The sequence below is a fragment of the Pelophylax lessonae genome, assembly GCF_965119305.1.
Source record: "Pelophylax lessonae genome assembly, chromosome: 10".
Classification (NCBI taxonomy): domain Eukaryota; kingdom Metazoa; phylum Chordata; class Amphibia; order Anura; family Ranidae; genus Pelophylax; species Pelophylax lessonae.
The window spans coordinates 190,203,964-190,225,516 of NC_138777.1; the positions used below are offsets into that span (position 1 = coordinate 190,203,964).

At 46.3% G+C, this 21,553-nt stretch overlaps 2 protein-coding genes across 2 annotated transcripts in view; one reads left to right on the plus strand and one right to left on the minus strand.

Moving 5' to 3' along the window:
• CENPN (centromere protein N) overlaps positions 1–7,920 on the plus strand; it is a 34,898-nt gene extending 26,978 nt beyond the window's left edge. Inside the window, exons 9-11 of the mRNA XM_082270379.1 lie at positions 2,403–2,515; positions 6,117–6,234; positions 7,644–7,920. Coding sequence (XP_082126505.1) covers positions 2,403–2,515; positions 6,117–6,234; positions 7,644–7,762 — 350 coding nt within the window. The 3' untranslated portion in view covers positions 7,763–7,920. The remainder of the gene's footprint in view (positions 1–2,402; positions 2,516–6,116; positions 6,235–7,643) is intronic.
• Positions 1–21,553, minus strand: part of CMC2 (C-X9-C motif containing 2) — a 662,556-nt gene that overhangs the window by 87,272 nt on the left and 553,731 nt on the right. The window lies entirely within an intron of this gene.

The following is a 21,553-nucleotide window of genomic DNA, read 5'->3' on the forward strand; positions in this document are numbered from 1 at the left end:
GCACTATGGGCACTGATTGTGGGCATTGATGGGGGGCACTGATGGCGGGCACTGTGGGCACTGATGGGGGGGCACCGTGTGTGTGTTTTTACCTTGCAGTAATCAGGGCACTGGTGATCGGTGCCCTGATTACATTGCTGTGTGTCCCCGGCGCTGTGAGGCTCCCCCTCCTTCCTCACACTGCAGGCTCTGTGTGAGGAAGGAGCGCCGGCGATGAGAGATGATCTCATATGTTTACATATGAGATCATCGCTCATTGGACGGCCAGATCACGTGGTGAATGGCCGCTGTGATTGGCCATTCACCACGATCTGTGATCGGCCGTGTCCAAGGGACACGGCCGACACAGATTTTCCCCGCAGCGCGCTCGCGGGAGCGCGCTGGGGGCGTGTCACTGGGAGGCCGTTTAAAAACGGCCTCCCGAAAATTCGAGTCCGCGCTGCAGCCGTATATAGGCTGTAGCGCGGACGGGGGGTGGTTAAAAAAGAAAAAGTATTTAGTAGAAGGCCCCTTTTGATCTAATACAGCCAGGAGTCTTTTTGGGAAAGATGCAACAAGTCTTTCACACCTGGATTTGGGGATCCTCTGCCATTCCTCCTTGCAGATCCTCTCCAGTTCTGTCAGGTTGGATGGTAAACGTTGGTGGACAGCCATTTTTAGGTCTCTCCAGAGATGCTCAATTGGGTTTAAGTCAGGGCTCTGGCTGGGCCATTCAAGAACAGTCACGGAGTTGTTGTGAAGCCACTCCTTCGTTATTTTAGCTGTATGCTTGGGGTCATTGTCTTGTTGGAACGTAAACCTTCGGCCCAGTCTGAGGTCCAGAGCACTCTGGAGAAGGTTTTTGTCAAGGATATCCCTGTACTTGGCCGCATTCATCTTTCCCTCGATTGCAACCAGTCGTCCTGTCCCTGCAGCTGAAAAACACCCCCACAGCATGATGCTGCCACCACCATGCTTCACTGTTGGGACTGTATTGGACAGGTGATGAGCAGTACCTGGTTTTCTCAACACATACCGCTTAGAATTAAGGCCAAAAAGTTCTATTTTGGTTTATATTATATATATATATATATATATATATATATATATATATATATATATATATATATATATATATATATACACACACACACACACACACACACACACACACACATATATAATGTGTGTGTATGTGATTTTGTGTTTTTATTTGCTAAATGCAAATAATAGTGTACATGTCAGTGCATTCTTTGTGTGAATGCCTAAAATGTTTACGCCTTTGCTGGAGGATCCAATGGCACTTTTCCACTGCAAGTACCGGCTAGTACCGGCTCGGCTCTACTCGGCCCTGCTTGGCCCGGTTTGCTTTTCCACTGCGGTACCGCATGGTATAGTGTCGGAACGGTTCGGTACGGTACGGTATAGGTTTGCTTTTCCACTAAAGTAGTACTAAAGTTAAGTGAGTGGGATAACAACGGGGTGGGTGTGATTCTCTGACCAATCAGTGGCTAGTAGTGACTGCATGCAAAGGATTGTGGGATATGGTACCAGTTTGGTACCTGTTGGAACCACAATCGAGTAGGTACTGTTTTTTCAGAGCCGTACCGTTCGGTTCCATGCAGTGGAAAAGCAAACCTATACCGTACCGAACCGTTCCGACCCTATACCATGCGGTACCGCAGTGGAAAAGCACAAAAGCGTGGCGAACCGGTACGGTTCCATGCAGTGGAAAAGCGCCACAAGTTAGCCTGCTCAAATTATTTCAGAACACTGCTGTGTACTGTGTGGCACCTTCTTCATAGGATTCAGTGCTATCTTAGATGAACAGAATACAGTAAACCCCCGCTCCATTGCGGTTCAGTTTTTGCGGTCCCAGTATATTGCGTTTTTTTTTTTTTGTAATGTTATTTTACTATATAAATCATTAAAAATGAAATATTTTTGTGTTTTCCATAGCTCTTGCTATGTCTCTCAGTATCTTTTATGTGTTTAAATGAGTTTCTATTGTTTTAAAAGTGTGTTTAAAGACCTTTAAAATGCTTCTACACGTACAGTGACAGTAAAAAAACATGCCTACAATGCATTTTAATAGGGTTTTTTCTATTTCGCGGATTTTCACTTTTCGCGGCTGGGTCCGGAACGTAACCCCCGCAATGGAGGGGGGTTTACTGTATACCTAAAAAAAAAAAAGGGCATGGATTAAAAAAAAAAAAAAAAAAATGCACAGGAAGGATTACAGAGTACGAATAGATACTACTTGCATGTAGACAACTTCTCTATCTGTTGTAATTTCTATACTTTAGCAGAATGTTAACACATGGCTTCTACTTTTTTGAGGTAAAAAAAAAAATGGTGTAAGCTAATTTTTTACTTTTTAAACATTTCTTTTCTTTTTTTTTTTTTTTTTAACCCCTTTCTAGTGGATCCAAGAGTGACCTATGAAAACCTTAAGGAAAAAGAGAGGGTTCATCATCTGACTCGTGAAACATTTGGAGATGGGCCCCTTCCACAATTGGAACTTGCATCCTATAGGGTATGAAAATACAAATGGATTCTGTGGGGGACATTTATCAATGCTGTTGCACAGCAAGGCAATGCTAAACAGGAGCAGTGAGACAGATTGTGTAACAGATTTACTATGAAGTTACAGCTTGATTCATAAATTCCAGTCTCAGCTGCTCTGAAGTTGCACTGCAACAGAATAAAACCTGAACCTGTGAAAGTGAAAATCTCATCTGCAGTGATGAATCAATCTCCAACCTTTGCAAAACTGCTGCAGTTGGCTGCCAGGATTACAGTCACAGGGGTCACAATTACACACAAGCACACACACGCACACAGTTTTGCATAGACTTAGCTCTATTCTCGCCTCTCTGCTGCAGCTGCCCCCTGTCAGCTCTAAACCTGAGAACTGATCACATGACCACTGATCGCTCAGTTCTCGGTCCACTTGGAGCGGAGAGTGGTAGTTTCTGCTCTCTCCCTCCTGTGCTCACTGGAGTGCCAGGTTGGAGAGTAGTGGGGAGCGGCTGGCTCAGGATTAGGTGCACTAACAGGCTGAGCCAGCTGCCGATTAGGTATTTGGGTGGATCCCGACAATATTGTCAGGATCTTTTCAGAGCCTGAAGCGTCTCTCTGACATTTAGCCCGCTGTTAGCTGATTTAGGGTGACAGGAGAGCACTTCTGTGATCCGCAAGAGAAGTATGGCCAAAAAAGCTTTGGGCATACTTCTCTTTTAACGATGAGCAGCATTATTTGCAGCTAATGGTGTTCCTGATTTTCTTGATAAATGTCCTCCTGTGCACCTACGTATAAATAAAGTGTCTTGCAATGTCTTTGTCTCAAGTTGGTGACATTTACCTAGTTAAAGGACATAACCTAGGCCAGGTATTAGTTGTAGTAATGTGTAGTGTTTTATTTTAAAGGAGAGCGAAGTTTAATTCCACTTTTAAGTCCTTTTAACCACTTAAGCCCCGGAGGATTTGGCTGCTAAACGACCAGGGGGTATTTTCAGATTCGGCACTGCGTGACTTTAACGGACAATTGCGCGGTCGTGCGACGCTGTACCTAAACGAATTTGATGTCCTTTTTTTTCCCACAAACAGAGCTTTCTTTTGGTGGTATTTGATCACCTGTGCGATTTTTTTGATCATGCGCTATAAACAAAAAAAGAGCGTCAATTTTGCAAAAATAACAATATTTTTCACATTTTTTTATATGAAATTCCCCAAAAAAAAAGTAAAAATCAAAATTTTTTAACATTTTCGGCCAATTTGTTTTATGCTACATATGTTTGGTAAAAAAAATCGCAAAAAGCGTATTTTGATTGGTTTGCACAAAAGTTATCGCGTTTACTAACAAAGGGAAAGATTTTTGTCATTTTTGTTGGTTTTTATTTTTTTTTAACGCGTAATGGCGGCGATCTGCGATTTTTTTTTTTTGCGGTACTGCAAGATTACGGTGGTCAGATTGGACCCCTGACTGACATTTTTGACACTTTTGGGGTTACCAGTGACATTTCTACAGTAATCAGTGCTATATATATGCACTGTTACTGTAAAATTACACTGGCAGTGAAGGGGTTAACTTTATTTGAGAGGGAGGGGCTGTGTGTCCCTAGGGGTGTGATTCTAACTGTGATTGGCTGTGGCTTGAGGTGTAGGGACACTGATCAACGGTCCTACATAGTAGAACCGTATGATCAGTGTCTCTACACAGGGAGAACTGACAGGCAGCTTGTTTACACAAGCTGCCTGCCTTTCTCCCTCTCCCCCGCCGATCGCAGAGTGACCGGCGGACATCGGGTCCGCCGGTCACACGCGTGGGGGGGGGTCCGTGAACGTGCAGGAGCGCGCCAGCGGCAGCGCGCTCGCTCGCTCCCCAGACCCTCCCAGGCTAGTGACGTTTATATACGTCACTTTGCCTGTGAGGGGCTGACCGCCGCAGTATATTTACTTAAGGCGGTCGGCAAATGGTTAAAGTGAATGATTGTAAATTATAAAAATGTATTTTAAAAAACTAACGAACATGTCACACTTACCTGGCCTGTGCAGTGGTTTTGCACAGAGCAGACCCAATCCTCCCCGCTTTGGGCCCCTTGCCGAGTGCCCCCATAGCAAACCGCTTGCTGTTGGGGCACCTGTGCGTGCTCGCTCCAAGCTGACTCTCTGCGTCCATAAGACAGAGCGCCGCGCAGCCCCATCCCCTGCCTCACTGACTGATTGACAGCAACGGGAGCCAATGGCTCCTGCTGCTCCATCTCAGCCAATCAGAAGGGAGAGCCTCGGGTCTTGTGCACATGGCTGGATGGAGATTTGCCTTGAGTAAGTTTTACAGGGGCTGAGGGGGAACTGCATACTGAAGATTTTTACCTTCATGTATAGAATACATGAAGATAAAAAAAACCTTCAGTGCCGGTTCACATTTCTGAGATCGCAGAGATCGCATGTAATTCGGAGCGCACTGCTTCTAAAATTACATGCGATCTCTGTGCGGTGCAAATTCAGCCATACAGTTTGTATGGCTGAATTTGCACCGCAATCGCACCCAACTCGCACAGGACCCTTTTTTCAGTCCGCGGCAGAATCGGATTGCATGGTGGTTCACACTAGTGCGATTGGATTCTGTGCGCACTTTCAGATCACACTGCGATATCTGATCTGGGGGTGTTGTTAACTTTTAATTGACACCCCCAGCGTATTGCATATGGCAGTGTGAACTGCCAGGGGTGCAGATGCGATGCGGGAACACGCTGTATATTCGCAGCGTTCCCGCATCGCAGAAATGTGAACTGGCCTGACATTTAGCCTTTACATTAAGTTTAATGCAGTTTGTAGTAGTACATTTATCATACAGTTAAAAAAAAAAAAAAAAAATGTGATGGCAAACCATATCGAACGCTCATCTTTTTTTCTTTTCATTTGTTTCTGGAAACAGTCTGACTTGGGCTGCTGTAAAACCATAAGAGCCCGTTCACACTGGGGCGACCTGGTCGCCTGACGGGTCGCCTGCCATAGAGAAGCTGTGGACCCGTTCTAATAGGAGCGACACAAGTCGCTCCGACTTAGAAAAAGGGTCCGAAGATTCTTTGGAGCGACCTGCATTGACTTCAATGATATGAAGTCCGTGCCGGCCGCTCCGAGGTCGCGGTGCAAGCTGCGCACCGCGACCTGTGAGGCCGCCCCGGCAAGTAGTGTCGCCCCAGTGTGAACGGGGTCTAAGACCTTGCTGTTTATTTACCTGATTGATTTTAGATTTTTGGAACTTGTTTAAACAAATAAAGTAGTTAACGCATGGAACAAACAAACTGAGCTCTGTTGACGTTGGTATATTATATTCTACAAAGAGCTCATATAAGTGGCCTTTTTCAGAAGCTTGTACCCTACTTTTCTAGCTAGCAGTATGGTATTGAGTATCTGTCTTCTTACTTCTATAAGATCTAATACTTTGAAGTGTGAATATTGTTATAATAATTGGCTAACTATATATTTTATGAGTACTGAAGTTTGAATGATTAGTGAGTGTCCTCTGGTCTGCCCTTTGGATTGGGTAAAACCCTGTTCACAGCGCCTTAAGTAACATGGAGAAATTTATTTGTTCCGATGTACATCGTTTATTTCTATCCCTTTAACAGCTGGAAACAATGTTTAAAGGAGAACCTGGCATTTCTGAAAAGATTGAACCCTTCCGATGTGTTGTCAAGTTCTCCAGCCCCAACATCCTTGAGTCAATCAGGTCACTGGCACCATCAGGTAAGTGTGCCACCGTTTTATATACCAGTCATGTCCAAAGTCCGGTACGCAAGCCAGTTGCGGCCCGTCCTTTAGTTTTATACGGCCCCCTGAGACACTGCTGACGTCAATTTCTCACTGAGACTCCTCACATCTCTGTGCCGATGCGATGGCTCGGGGGCAGGGCCTCTGGCCTCCCTCGGCTCTATCTGCCCGGGGCCGCCCACGACTGCGCGAGAGTGCAGAATGAATTTGAAAATTGCATGCCTTCTTGCCTTCACCGCACACAGCCACCTGTAGGAGCCGACCGAGGAGATGTCACTTCTACAATCCTACTGCCTGTTTCTGTAAGTGTGATATATGTGCGTGTATGTATGTATGTATGGAGCTGACTGAGGAGGTGTCATTTCTACAATCCTACTGCCTGTTTCTGTAAGTGTGATTTTATTCTGAAGTACTGATGCTTATTATCTCCTATATCTATCTATCTATCTATCTATCTATCTATCTATCTATCTATCTATCTATGTGTATTTAATTTTAATGGTTCAAATGTCAGGCAAAATGGTCGGCCCTCACGCATGTTCACTTCATCAAATTTGGCCCTTTTTGAAAAAAGTTTGGACACCACTGCCCTATACTGAAACAAAGCCCCTTCTTTCCTGACCTATCTTGCTTAAGGTTTAAAGCCCATCTCCGGGCAAAAAAACTTTTTTCCCCAATGCAGTGAGGCTATTCCTGTACTGCCCAGGTCAACTGCTCATTTTCTTCATGGGGTAAGCACAAAGCTTATTCTCACCTCGTCCTTCGATCCTCTGGAAAACGGCGATCCCCCATGTCCAGCGGTGGACTGTTATTGCTCTATGCAGCCTGCTCTGGCCGTAAAGATGTCAGGAATAGTCCACTATTCAAGACCGCTGGATTGGTCTTGTGCTGGGAGGATTGGAGAATTGGGGAAGTATATCTTGGCTCTCATCTCCCCAAGAAAAAACAAGCCCGTTAACCCATGCAGTGCATTTTATTGTTGCAATTAAAATAAATCTGGTCAGTATAGAAGCTACCTCTTGATATAGATAGAGATATATAATGTATAAAGGGTGCATGTTCTGATAAGTCTGTGGCTCCCCAACTGGTAAGAATAGGGTTAACCCTGGAATGCACTTTTAAAAGCAAGTAGGCAATGGCACCTCCTATATTTCAGTGACAGGTAAATAGAAATCCAGCCAGTTTTTCCCCTTTCTGTCTTGTATACACAATAGGAATTGAGTGGAGATCTGTTTGAATTGAGTGGAAATCCCACAGTTGTTACCAGAACACGTTCCCATTGAAAGATTTTCCTCTGAGCACTATTCCTGTTCTAATTTAACCAGTGTATATTGAATAATATATTGTTTTTTTTTTTTTTTTGTTCCCCCCCCCCCCCACAACAGGTATTGCAGAGGCACCTATCTCAAACCTATTGACATGTATACCCCATAGAGCCAGAAATGTGTTTAAAATCTCAGATAAGAGACCATTACAGCCCACCAGCAGCCAGGCCACCAACTAGTGACTTCATTAGGAGGGATCCAAGGACATGACTTTGAGGCAACCAGGTTGGACTGGTCCTATTTGGATACTAGGGAAGCACGATCGATCCTAATAAAGATGGCTCACTTGCACCTCTTACATGGCCAGATCAGAGAGCAGGATTGCCCAACGTCTGCATTTTTTTAAATATTTTTTTGCAGCTGAAGACGATCATTTACATTCATCTGAAAAACAAAGCGAAAATCATTGAGCTGCAATATTAAGCTGCAAGTTAACCATTTTAATAGGGCTTGTGTTGAGATGTTAGGAGCAGGTTACCAATAAAATTTCAGCTTTCATTTCTTTGCAGTAGTCAGAGCAGTGCTCTGTTATGCTATAAAACAAAGGTCTAAATCTTTTGTATGAAATGCCAAACGGGAGAGCCCTGGACTGCACAGGCAACCAGGTTTTCAAATGTGAAACTTAAAAATTGCATTTGATCTACTTGCTTATGGAGCACTATTTCCTTCAAAGAGAATCCTTAGCAGGGAGATTCTCTCACCTTTACTGGCTTTATTAGTTGGAGCCAATGGGTTCATTGAAGGGAATAGTGATCCATATAAATATGCTTGACTGTTCTTATACACCTTTTTTTTTCAAAGAATATTAAATGTAAGTACACTTTTTATTATTGGAGTTAAATAAACTTGGTGATCTGTGCAATGCATGGTTTCCTCTGGGATACAGTATTCCAGTGTGTGCTTCAAGTTTTTGCAAAGCTTTTGACAAGCCTCAAGCAGCTTTGTTGAAAACATTTTTTTTTATTTTATTTTTTTTTAACGCACCCTTCGGTTCCCATTTGCAGGGGTTCGATACAGAGTGCTGTTAAAACAAGCTGCTTGGAGGTGTCACCACTGCTTGAAGTTGCTAGCAGCTTGGCAGTGTTTCTCAACTCCGGTCCACAGGGCACACTTAGGGCTCTTTCACTTGGCCGATCAGTTTTTTGGCTCCGCTCCGGCCTTTTTTTTTTTCACGGAGTGGGTGACACTTGTGTCATCCGCTCCGTATGTCCGCATATCATCCCATGCGTTTGCGGATGATATACAGACATAATGTAAGTCTATGGGCATTGCGGATGTCAGCGGATGACACTGCTGACATCCGATTTTGCGTCCTTTCCGTTTTTTACACGGAACAAAAATAGGGTTCTGTTCCGTTCCAAAAAACGGAACAGAGCGGAAAGGAATAAAATCGGATGTCAGCGGATGGTCATCCGCTGACATCCGCAATGCCAGAGACATTCATTATGTCCGTAAATCATCCGCAAAAATATAGGATGATTTGCGGACATACGGAACGCCTGTGTGAAAGGGCCCTAACAGACCAGGTTTGCAAGAAAACTGAAATACATCACAGGGGATATCATTTGCTGCTCAGTGATTGCAGTATTGTAGTCTGCTTCTCCCCAAGGAAATACTTAAAATCTGGCCCCGAGGACCAGAGTTGAGAAACACTGTGTTAAGGAGATTGTCAACCCTCCCATTAGGATCTGTGTTTACCATTTCCATGCTGGATCTGAAGTTTTCTTTAAAGTCTTTAACACAGCTGCTCGAAGGTTGCTGAAAGCTTTACAAATGCTTTGCAAAAGCATGCTGTACACACAGCTTTTATACATCTAAACTAGCCCAAGTGGACAAGGCCTTTGGAGCTACGGAATCCTTAATGATCGATTTACCACAGTGATCTCATCCTTGCATGTGGGTTTTTTTTTTTTTTTTCCCTTCAAAATTTTGTATGTTGTATAAAATGATTTGCTTGGAATTATTGTATATAGTGCTTTTTTTTTTTTTTTTGCACATTTTAAAGTTTGGCATGAATGCCTTGCAGTTGCAATAGTTTCACTGCCATTTTATTGTAAAAATTGTAAGGTAAAACCAATTAAATTATTCATAATCTGTTTTTACTGCACACCTTTTTCTCCATATATTGTATTTTATATTCAAATTATTTTTTTAGCGGTCTCATTGTTTTTGTAATGTGTTTTTTTTTATTGTACAGCGATGGAACATGATGGAGAACATTTTAATCACGTGTTTTTTTTTTTTTTTTTTTATACACTGCTAAAAAAAATTTTTAAAGATACACTTTGATAAAAAGATACCATGCTGGATATCTGTACAGATTTGGACTGGGTAATGTGTTAGGAACTAAAGGATGCCACAACATTTGACACACACACACACACACACTGAGGTGGAGTTTACTATGAATTGCTGTTCTGTGTTTTATACCTGGGGGAGAAATCCCATATCTGACAGTTGTTGTCAACAGAACAGGTGAATCAGAACAGAAAGAGCTTTTCCCTTGACTACTGTTCATTTACTCTTTTATTAAGGTTGAAAATTATAATAAAAGGAATATTTTGATAACTTCTTGAGTCTTTATGCATGGCATTGAACTTTTTTAGTCCCTACATGTACTATAACTCTGTTATTCAACACCTTGGTTTGCCACCGCTCACTTTGCCATGGTATAGGAGTCGGAGAATGGAACCGCAGCGTGCAGTGGAGGACCCAGGCACCTGACCCTCTGGAAGGGGCTGCAGTGTTAGATCTTAGCACAGCAATTTTTTTTTACTTTTACACAGATAAAGTTTTTTATTTAACTTTTTCAATAAAAATACATGTTTGGCGCATACATCATACTGACACATATTGGATACAATCTTCAGTCACAGGTTATATTAACCATGTTAACTTAAACGTCCCTATAGGATATTGCCATATTACCACTGGGTGGATGGAGGGGGAGAAAAGGTGGCAGTAGTGATAAGATGGAAGTGGGAGTCCACATGCCTCGATGTCATCAATGGAGAACTTCAATACTGAGCTATTATCATAATGAATAGTAGCAATTTAAGCATTATTATATCATTAATATGTTTCCACCTATGCTACCAAGATCAAATGCACAGCAGGTCTATTTTTTTAAATTTTCTTTTGGGTTTGTGTACATGTACACTTGTTACTTGTTCATGACAGATTCCTGCTAGGGTTAGTTTGAACCACTTGCTAATTACATGGCCCCTTTTCGCAATGTGCTGCATTTAATGTAAATAGAATGCCTCATGCTTCAATATGGGAACTGCTGTTGTCAGTGACTATTCTTCCTGTAGGGCACTGGTCTCCAAACTGCAGCATTGTGCTTGCTTTTATCCAGCCCATGGGGCACTATTTTCATCCACTGATCCCAATGATGAGGCACAATTCCTCGCAATGACCCAAAAGATGGGGCACTGTTCCTCCCAATGACACCAAGAATGGGGCACTATTCCTCCCAATGACACCGATGGGGCACTATTCCTCCCACTGACACCAACGCTGGGGCATTGTTTATTTCCACTGACATCAGGACCTTTTCTACTCCCAATGGCTACAGTCTGACCCCCCCCCCCCCCCTTAAGTCTGAAGGACAGTAAACTGGCCCTTTGTTTAGAAAGTTTGGAGACCCCTGCTGTAGGGAATAATCAGCTCAATAAGTAGCATCAGCTCTGTTTTGTCTCTACTTGACTTCCTAACCCTGCCCCTCCTGTACGGGGACCCTAGAGGGAAGAATCACTTACTGTATAACAAAATGCAAAACTTTTTCTTTAGTTTTGGATAGAGCAGAGAGGGATTGGAACCCCTGGCATGTTGTTTTTTTGTTTTTATTGCTGTCTGTGCCAGTGTTGGGGAGATTCACCCTCTCTTATTTGTTCTGGTTACCATTCTTATTGAAAGTTAAAGGAAATCCCACATTTTGGGTTGTCCCCAGAAAAGTGATAGAGGGGAAATCTTCCAATGGGGACACTAGTTCTGGTGACCCCCAACAGATTCCCTTAATTAGCAGAGATTTCCTCTCACTTCCTGTTTTGGTTATAGGGTAGGAAGTGAAGGGAAATCTCCCCAATGGTACACAGATGGCAAAAAAAAAAACAACCTTACAGGAGTTATAACTCTTTCTTGCTCTATCCAAAATGAGAACAAAAAGTTTTGCCTCTACTTATATTCTTGATTTCTCTTACGTCCTCTGACAGTCGCCGCCCACTCATACAGTCTTCACTACTGGGTATTGGTCTTATCCACAGGAGTAAGCTAGGCAGAAGATTTTGTTAGAAACATTCACAAAACCTTTGTATAGTCACACCTACAGGGGGCTGTCCCTCTGGTCCAATACCCCCCTGCTAGCAGCATTCCCAATTCAGTTTGTCTTTTGCCTAGTTAGGAGTAGGCAGGCTTCCCTTGGCTGGGGCTGCAGTCTCAGCCTTTCTTCTTATTTCTGAAAAAGTGATTTTTCTTTACACTGATAGCTTTTTATTTGTTCCTGCGCTTAGTCAGACTTCGGAAGACTACAGCGCTTGCGGAGCTGGGAATCTCACTGGTTATCCTATAGCCTTACAGAATCCCAGCCTGCCATCAAGCATTAGCAGGCTATGCGTACGCCCAGGCCTCGCAAACGACCTGTCCTCGGGGACAAAGCCTGCGAAGTGGTTACTTCGCTGGGATGTCTCAACTGCGGTACGCCGCGTGTTGCTAGCGTCCTGTTTGGCTGACGGCACCCCCACCTGGAGTGGGAGACTTCCCGTCACAGAGCGGTACCCACGTTCTTGCTGGACCGGTGAGTACCATGCTACCCCTCTGTCTATGGCATTATCTGTCAGGGGATGTATGTGGGGCCTCTGTTATGGGGATGGCAGTCTATGTGGAGTCTGTTATATCCCCCTCATGTCTGTCAGTACAGTTCCTGTGTGTCCCTTCCCGGTCCCTGCGGGGGCGCTATAGTGGTTCTGCTGCAGTGTGGGGAGTTTGCGGGGGTCCCGGAGTCCCTGTGGTGCTTGTGCAACGTTTTGGGGGTACAGACATGCTTGTGGGGGCCGTAATCGGTGTAAAACCGCGGGCCGCCATTTCAGGTGTGGGCAGGCTGTTTGGCCTCATTGTGAGGGCAGCAGCCATTTTCTGTAATGCTTTGGCGCCCTTCGGGCGCAATCTATAGTGTGGGCAATGTGTTTTCCTCATGTGCTCAGCGGCCATTTTCTCTGAGTCTCCCCCATAGACTTACATTGGCAACAATTTTCTTGTGGCTCAGAACTATGTTCTGCCTCTAGTGGCGTGACTTCATTTCCTTTCTCCTGGCACACAGATCGGGCTGGCAGCCTGGGTACAGTATAGCACACTTCTGGGGGTTTTTTTCTGGTTTATATCTCTGCTGGCAGTTATTACTTTTCAGTGCTTAGTAGCACAGGCTAGTTATTCATTGCGGTGGGAACCGCAGTTATCGCCGATTTAAAGGGCCAGCGCCATTTAATCTATAAGTGTTCTGATGGAGTCCCAGGATAGCTAATTTCCCCCAGCTCTGGTGGAGGGTTCAGGTACTCCTGAATCCTCTGCAATAGTCTCACTTACTACTGCACTTACGACTTTTAGCGTCCAAAGTGGACCTATTGATGTCTGAGCGGGCTTCTAAGAAAAGGCCCAGGCTTTCTCAGTCTTCTGATTAAGAGCCAGATATGGTTGCCACGGACAGTGTACCCCCTGAGGGGTCTCAGTCGGATGGGGAGGAGGTGGAGGATTCCCCCTCTGGGTCAGCAAGAGAACGCGCTGCAATGTCTGCGCTCATTAGCTCTGTTAAAGACACGCTACATTTAGAAGATGAGCCCCACCTGCCGGGTAAGCGGTATTCCTTTGGGACCTGCAAAGCCCAGAAGTCGGTTCAGGTGTTTCCCTGTCCTGCTGAGTTTCACGAAACAGTGAATGAACAATGGCGCAATGTAAAGCGCAATTTTGTGGTGCCTAAGCGGTTTTAGTACCGTTATCCCTTCGCGTCTCCGGTGGATTTGCGCTGGACTGTGGCCCCTAAGGTGGACCACACTGTGTCCAGGTTAAATAATGCCACTTTGATGCCAGCGGAGGATTCTCCGGTGTTTAAAAGACCCGGCGGATAGGCGGGTGGAGTCCCTTACCCGCCATACCTGTCTGGTAGCAGGTTCCTTGATGAAACCCGTGTTCGCCTCAAGTATGGTCTCTCAGGCTGTGGTGGAGTGGACTAAGGTGCTAAGACGCACCCTTGTGGCTGATTCCGCCCCTCCTGTTACTCTGGAGATGGTGGATCAAATTATTCAGGCTGTTTTTATACCTGTGTGAAGCGGCCTTGGATGATGCCCCTTTAGTCTCATGCTTATCTGCAGTCGCAGTGATGATCCGTCGCATCCGTTTTGGTTGAAAAGCTGGTCGGCCGACCAGTCTTCCAAGATGACGGTGTCTGACATCCCTTATGCAGGGAATTGCCTTTTTGGGGACTCCCTGGACGAATTGGTGAAGGGTGTCATTGGGCGTAAAGGCACACTGCCGCCCCAGGTGTCCAGGGGCAAATCTTTCCGCGGTAAGCGGGGCCCTCCCTTTAAACCTAACCAGGGGTCCTTTTGTGCCTTCAAGGCACGAGACAAGAGAAAATCCTTCAAGGCCTCTGGTGGCCTTGGGCGGGAAAATCAAAAGCTGCCCACTCTGGCACGGCGGCCCAGCCCACCTCGACCTGAAGGGACGCCCTCACCTGTCTCAGGGGTGGGGGGATTTCTGCGCTGTTTTCCTGAGCCCTGGCTGGCCAAGATTCCGGACAGATGGGTTCAGGAACTAATTCGGTCAGGGTACAAGATCGAATTTCGGTCACGCCCAACAGACAGATTCTTCCCCTCAAATCTTCATTTGACGTCAGATCGTTTCCGAGATCTCCAAGGGGCGGTTCAGGATCTCCTCGCCCAGGGGGTGATTGTCCCGGTGCCACATCGGGACAAGTTTCGGGGTTTTTACTCGGATCTGTTCACGGTGCCCAGAAAGGAGGGCAAGGTGCATCCAATTCTAGACTTAACGTTTCTGTACCGCTTCGTGCAGGTTCAAAAATTCTGCATGGAGTCCCTCCGATCGGTGGTGGCCTCCCCGAGTCAGGGAGATTTCCTGGCTTCCATCGACCTCGGGTTTCTTATTTACACATCCCCATTTACAAAGATCATCGGAGGTACCTCCGATTTGCAATCGTGGAGGAGCGCTATCAGTTTGTGGCGTTGCCTTTTCGGTCTCGCTTCGGCTCCAAGGGTGTTTACCAAAGTGTTGTCTCCTGTCCTGGCCCTGTTGCCGCCGCAGGGGAATGCAATCCTTGGGTATCTGGACGATCTCCTGTTAAGGTCGAGTTCCAGTGCCACTCTGTCAACCACGGTTCAAATGCTCCAGGTGTTTGGGTGGACCATCACTTTTCAGGAGTCAACATTGTCTCCTGTTTGCCTCCCTTACCTGGGGATGGTTCTGGACTCCACCCAGCCAACAGTCTTCCTGCCGGAGAACAAACTCTGGACTCTGCAGAACGAGTCCTCATCATTTAGGACCTGCATATGGTCCATGGGATTGATGGTGTCAGCCTTTGAGGCGATACCATTTGCACAGTTCCACACACAAACTCTACAAGCGGAGATTCTGGCCAGGTGGGATAGACATCCTCATTCCTTGGAAAGGAGGTTCTCTTTGAGCCACAAAGTCAGAGCGGATTTTCTGTGGTGGCTCCAGTCTCCGGCTCTGACAGAAAGGAAAGTCCTTCCAGGCGTTGTTATGAACGATGGTGCTCACCACGGACGCCAGCCTGTCAGGCTGGGGTGGCATTCTGGGCAAGTTGTCTGCCCAGGGCACTTGGTTGGAGGTGGAATCCTCCCTGTCGATAAATATCTTGGAACTGCGAGCGATCAGACTGTTTGCTCCGTTGGTTGGATCATCTTTGGGGCCGTCCTGTGCGTATGCAGACGGACAACGCAACTGTGGTGGCTTACATAAATCACCAAGGGGGCACCAGGAGTGCCCAGGCGGCCAAGGAAGTGGCCGAGATTCTGTCTTGGGCCGAGACGCAGGTCCCGGCGATTTCGGCAGTTCACATTCCAGGTGTGGAGAACTGGCAGGCCCGCTATCTGAGCCGTCAGGCCCTGGACCAGGGGCAATGGTCCCTACACCCGGAGGTGTTTCAGATGGTGTGTGCGCGGTGGGGATCCCCGGATGTGGCTCTGTTAGCATCACGGCTGAACAACAAGTTGGGAAGGTTTGGGGCAAGAACACGCGACCCTCTGGCAGATGCCTCGGACGCGTTGGTAGTGCCTTGGAATCGGTATCGTCTGATTTATGCTTTCACCCCGCTTCAATTGCTGTCCCGTTTCATTCGCAGGTTGGCCTTGGAACCGAGGTTGGTGATTCTGGTGGCCCCAGACTGGCCGCAACGGTCTTGGTACACGGACATCGTACAGCTGGTCATCGAGCCTCCCTGGCGGCTCCCATTACGAGACGATCTGTTGTCTCAGGAGCCGATCTGCCATCCTGCTTTACAGTCGCAAGCTTTAACGGCGTGGCTGTTGAAAGCCAGGTCTCGAGAGATCAGGGTCTCTCGTCGGCGGTCATTCCTACCTTGCTCCGAGGCTAGGGCGGCCTCGTCCGGTAAGATTTATTATCGTACCTGGAAGGCTTCTTTCGCCTGGTGTGAATCGCAGGGTTTCCATCCTCGCTCCTTTTCGGTGGCGAGGGTGTTAGCCTTCCTGCAATCTGGTGTGGACCAGCGTCTTGCGCTGACCACTATTAAGGGTCAGTTATCTGCGGCGACTGTCAGAGGACTCAGAAAAAAATTTGACAGTAAGTTCTTACCAAAAAAAAATTAAAAAAATATAATTTTTGTATTTTGGATAATATATGGATAATATAGACCAACGGTCTCTTTGCTGCAGCCCTTTGCTTGCCTGTGCCCCTGACACTATTCCGCCCTTCCCCACTGACACCAACGATGGGGCAATATTCCCCTTCTCACTGACATCAACGATGGGGCACCATTCCTTCCACTGTTACCAATTATGGGACACTATTCCTTCCACTGACACCAGCGATGGGGCACTATTCCTCCCAATGTTACCAATGATGGAGCACTATTCTTCTCACTGACACCAGCGATGGGGCACTATTCCTACCAATGTTACCAATAATGGACACTATTCTCACTGACACCAGCGATGGGGCACTATTCCTCCCAATGTTACCAATGATGGAGCACTATTCTTCTCACTGACACCAGCGATGGGGCACTATTCCTCCCAATGTTACCAATGATGGAGCACTATTCTTCTCACTGACACCAGCGATGGGGCACTATTCCTCCCAATGTTACCAATGATGGAGCACTATTCTTCTCACTGACACCAGCGATGGGGCACTATTCCTCCCAATGTTGCTAAGGATGGAGCACTATTCTCACTGACACCAGCGATGGGGCACTATTCCTCCCAATGTTATGAAGGATGGAGCACTATTCTCACTGACACCAGCGATGGGGCACTATTCCTCCCAATGATGTGGCACTATTCCTCCCCCAATTCCCAAATGTGGTGATGTTTAATCCTACTAATGCCAGGAAAATTCCCACTTCTGCTGGCCACAGTTCGGCCCCCCTAAAATCTGAAGGACAATAACCTGGCTCTTTGTTTAGAAAGTTTGGAGACCCCGGATATAAAGTTATCTGACACCATCACTTGTCTTAACATGTCTATGGGAGCTCTAATCTATGGAGTCCACTAAATGTGGAAGAAGATGAAAAAAAAAAAAAGCAATTTTTCTACTCAAAATGGAATCGCCCATTTTAAATTGAATTCACCTTTGAGGAAAGGCATGCTTTTTTACTGTGCAAACACTACTTTTTATAAATTTTATAGAAATGTGTCATCACTTCCTCATGCTATAGCCTAATCTATGATGTGAATAAACAGCGAATTGTGTGCAGGAAAATGTACAAAACTGAGCTTCTCTGGCTATTGACCGGATGACTGAAGTGAACAATCAAGCCCAAAGAGTCAATGTATGGGGTGGAAACACCTATTGTAGATGAAGTTTGGAAAATAAGAAGGTGAAGTATTTCTTCCACATCCTTATCCTTCAGTTTCATGCACGCAGTGTTTGAAGAAACTGTAGTGCCCACAAATAGCCACAAGATGTCAGTATCTTATAGGCAATAATCAGGCAGCTGCAGTTCAACCAGAGTGCACACCAGCCTTCCTCGACCGTTTTTACCAGCCCCACTAACATTACTAGACCTTCCACTCAAAGTACAATAGAATGATCACAAGTAGGTTTTAGAGACTTTATTTTATTTTTTTTTTAGTAAAATGAGGAATGGGAATTACTTAAAGCGGAGTTCCGGCCTCGGGGGTCAAATTTAGATAAAAATACCCCTGGGACAGTCAGGGCTAGTACAGGAAGAAGAAATACTTACCTTGAAAAGTTCTTCAGCGCTGCCATCTCATGTGTGGGCAGCTGAAGCCAGTGCGTCCTCTTCTGCGGCCTCTTCGGTGATGTCGGAGTCCCACAATGCACTGCACTGGCCCTGCTCGTCACTTCCTGTGCAGGCGCGGCATCCCTACACAGCTTCTGGGCATGCCCAGAAGCTTTTTAGCAGGGAATGCCACGCCTGCACCGGAAGTGACGAGCGGGGCCGGTGCAGACGCATTGACTCCTGGGAGCGATGACGTTCAGCTCCCAGGAGTCATCGCAAGCCGGAAGTGACGGCGCGCGCGGCCGCAGAGGGAGGAAGTGGAAGGAAGGTGAGTATATTTTCTTCAATATTAATGTAAGTGACCAAAAAAAAAAGTGGGAGCATCCATTTCTTTTTCAGATGGCCCTCAGCAAGCGGATGGCCTGTATGGGCTGCCATGGTGTCATGTCATGTTACCGTAAAAGATGGCTGGTGCTGCCCATGGAATTATAGCAGGTGTCATTATAAGAACCCCCCCCTCTTTCCTCTGGCCAGGCTGCACAGTTGTGAGTGTATGTTAAAGGTAGATGAGCAGTGCTGCCCATTGATGAGGTGTACACAGTATATGCCGTCCTGCCTGGTCAGGCTACCCAGTTGTCAGCCATCTATGTGTTGACTGTCAGACCAGACTCACTGGGGCACCAGTGCCAGCTTCTGCTCCAGCATGAGCTCCAGTTTCTGGGCTTTCTTGGACAGCCAGTGGTTGGCTCCATGCAGCTGGTAGCAGCCCTCCAGCATGCTCCTGAAGTCAGTCACAAATTGGTCTTTAGCATGATACTGACCCGCAAAGAACTTCTCCATCCTGAGAGACATGGTGCCCTCTGCCTGCCCAGCTGCCCTCAGAGCCAGCTCGGTGTCGCCCTCCTCACGCCGAGCAACTACTGACCTCCTCCGCAACCCCCGTGCTGGGCATCCCCTGCGGCTGGCGCTTTCTCTAGATTGGCCAGCAGAGTTAGTCAGTGGCCCAGCCCGTGTAGGGTGGTGGCCTTCAGCCCCTTGTATTCCCTGGCCAATCTAGTAGTGAAATTGTTGGCCGTGGCTGCACCCTAGGTGGCTGCCTAGTGGTAGCGCCAGCCCTGGGTGCTCACCAGATAAAAATTGTGGGGGGGAGTTAAGTACCATACATTGCTTAAACTGGGCATACATGGATTGAAATTTGACCAGTTCAGCAGGGACCGGGCGAATTTCGATCCATGTATGGGAAGTACAGTTGATCTACTCATCGACTTCTCTACAACCGCCCTGTTAGATTTTTTTCAGCTCAATCAGCACCGCCCACTATAGCCGCCAGCATTGATCAGTGTATTCTGATGATGGGGAAATCGCCCCACTGTCAGAATCCAAAGCTACAGTGGGAGGTGGATGGAGGAATTTTTAAGCCCCCATGCACACAGGGCGTTTTTGCAGCTGCTGTTAGCAGCAACAGACATTTTTTTTTGCAGCTGCAGAATGCCCATCCATGTTATTCTATGGCCTCATGCACACATAGAGCTTTTAGGAGCTCCAAGTGGCATAGGTGTTTAATAGCTGCAAAAAAAAAACAGGACCAGTGTGTTCTGGAGTTGCAGCGTCAAGCTGTAAAAATGTCTGACGCTGCTAAAGGCGTTAAATGTTTTTTTTCCCCATTTAAAACCAATGGTTCCCTATGAGAGCCTATTGATGTGAATGGAAGGCGCATCGCAAGTCTTATCAGGATGATCCAACTTACGGTGCAACTTGCGCTGTGAGAACCTTGAGGGGGAACTCCACGCCAAAATGGGGAAAAAAATGCGTGGGGGTCCCCCCCAGGTCCTTCGGGTCTGGTATGGATTTTGAGGGTAGCCTCACGCCCAAAAAATGGCGTGGGGTCCCCCCCCCAAAGTCCATACCAAACTCTTATCCGAGCATGCAGGAAAGGGGAGGGGACGAGCGAGTGGCTCTGCACTCCCCACCCCAAAGCACCTTGCCCCCATGTTGACAAAGGCCTCTTCCAGACAACCCTAGCCGGTCGGCGTGGGGCTACCCTCAAAATCCATACCAGACCCGAAGGGCCTGGTTTGGAACCTGGGGGGGACCACCACGCCATTTTTTTCCCATTTTGGCGTGGAGTTTCCCCTCAAGATTCTCACAGCGCAAGTTGCACCGCAAGTCGGATCATCCTGATCCAACTTGCGATGCGCCTCCCATTCAAATCAATAGGCTCCCATAGGGAACCATTGATTTTGAATGGAGGCAGAAAAAACGCTGCTAAGAGCGACGTGGCCAAACGTGCAATAACGCCAATGGAAGAAGCTACTGAAAGCACGTTTTTACAGCTGCTTTTTCCTGGCGTTAGAAGTGGCTCTGCAGCTCATTTTTTCTGACGCCCAGTGTGCATGGGGCCTAATCATTCAACCCGATGGTTGCTCTACTTCCTTACTGGATACAATATAATATTGTTAGATATTAGATGAGATTATATTAGATATTAGGCCTCTTGCACACTGGAGCTTGAAAAAGCTCAGTACAGCTTTTTTTTTTTGCTGAGCTAAAATACAGCCGATTATTTGTAATGTTCCTATGCACAAAGGCGCGTAAATGAGCGCCGTGCATTCTTCAGTAAGACTAAACAGAAAAATCTGCATTTTTGGTCAGTAATTTACACCTCATGCGTGCAAATGCGAGCGATTGAGCACAAATGTCCATTTACATATTGTGCTGAACAAGATCTTGGGAAAAAGTTTTCACGCAATTGCACAACAATGCGTGAATGCATTTGCGCGAAAATACGTGCAAATACATACAAAGAACAACATCTAAAAAAGTAGATGCTCAAACAGGAGTATCGTGTGCAAGAGGCCTTAGAGAGACTGCAACTCTAAATTTCAGCTAATGAGCACTGCGCTACCCCATCCCAGTGCCTGTACTCAGTCCAATCTGAAGTCTCAGCTGATGTTCAGTGAATATTGTGGAATACATATAAAGCAGGATTCAGTCCTCTACTAATACATAACTTTTACTTGTCTTCTGTGGGCTCCTCAGCAGCTGATGTCTATAAGCAAAGTCTTCCTATTGACTTAGCCTATGTGTATACATGTTGATCAGTTATGAAAACCTTTTGTCGTTTTAGGATTAATTATTTACTATTTGCTTTCCTTTTTTTAGCTTGACTATGGATGAATAGGTTGATGTAATCGCCGCTTCAATCAGTAACCTCACCGCCTTGGTAGGTTCACCTTGTGAAATGAAAGTTTTCATTGTCCTAATGGCCATGGAATAGTTGATTGGTGAGTCACCCAACTTCAGTGTAGCCGACATAATAACAAAGCCATTCCATCTGTTTTAATGTCCTACAGTTTCATACTCTAAAGTGTATGTAAAGCAGCTGACAGATGACTCGATGTTATTTTCTCCCACCACACGGGGAGGAAAAGAAAATCACTCAGAATGCTTCCTGCAGCACTATCATGTTCTGCCAGCGGGGAAGCTGGCGCGAGGGGGGGGGGAGCCTTTTGGGCCA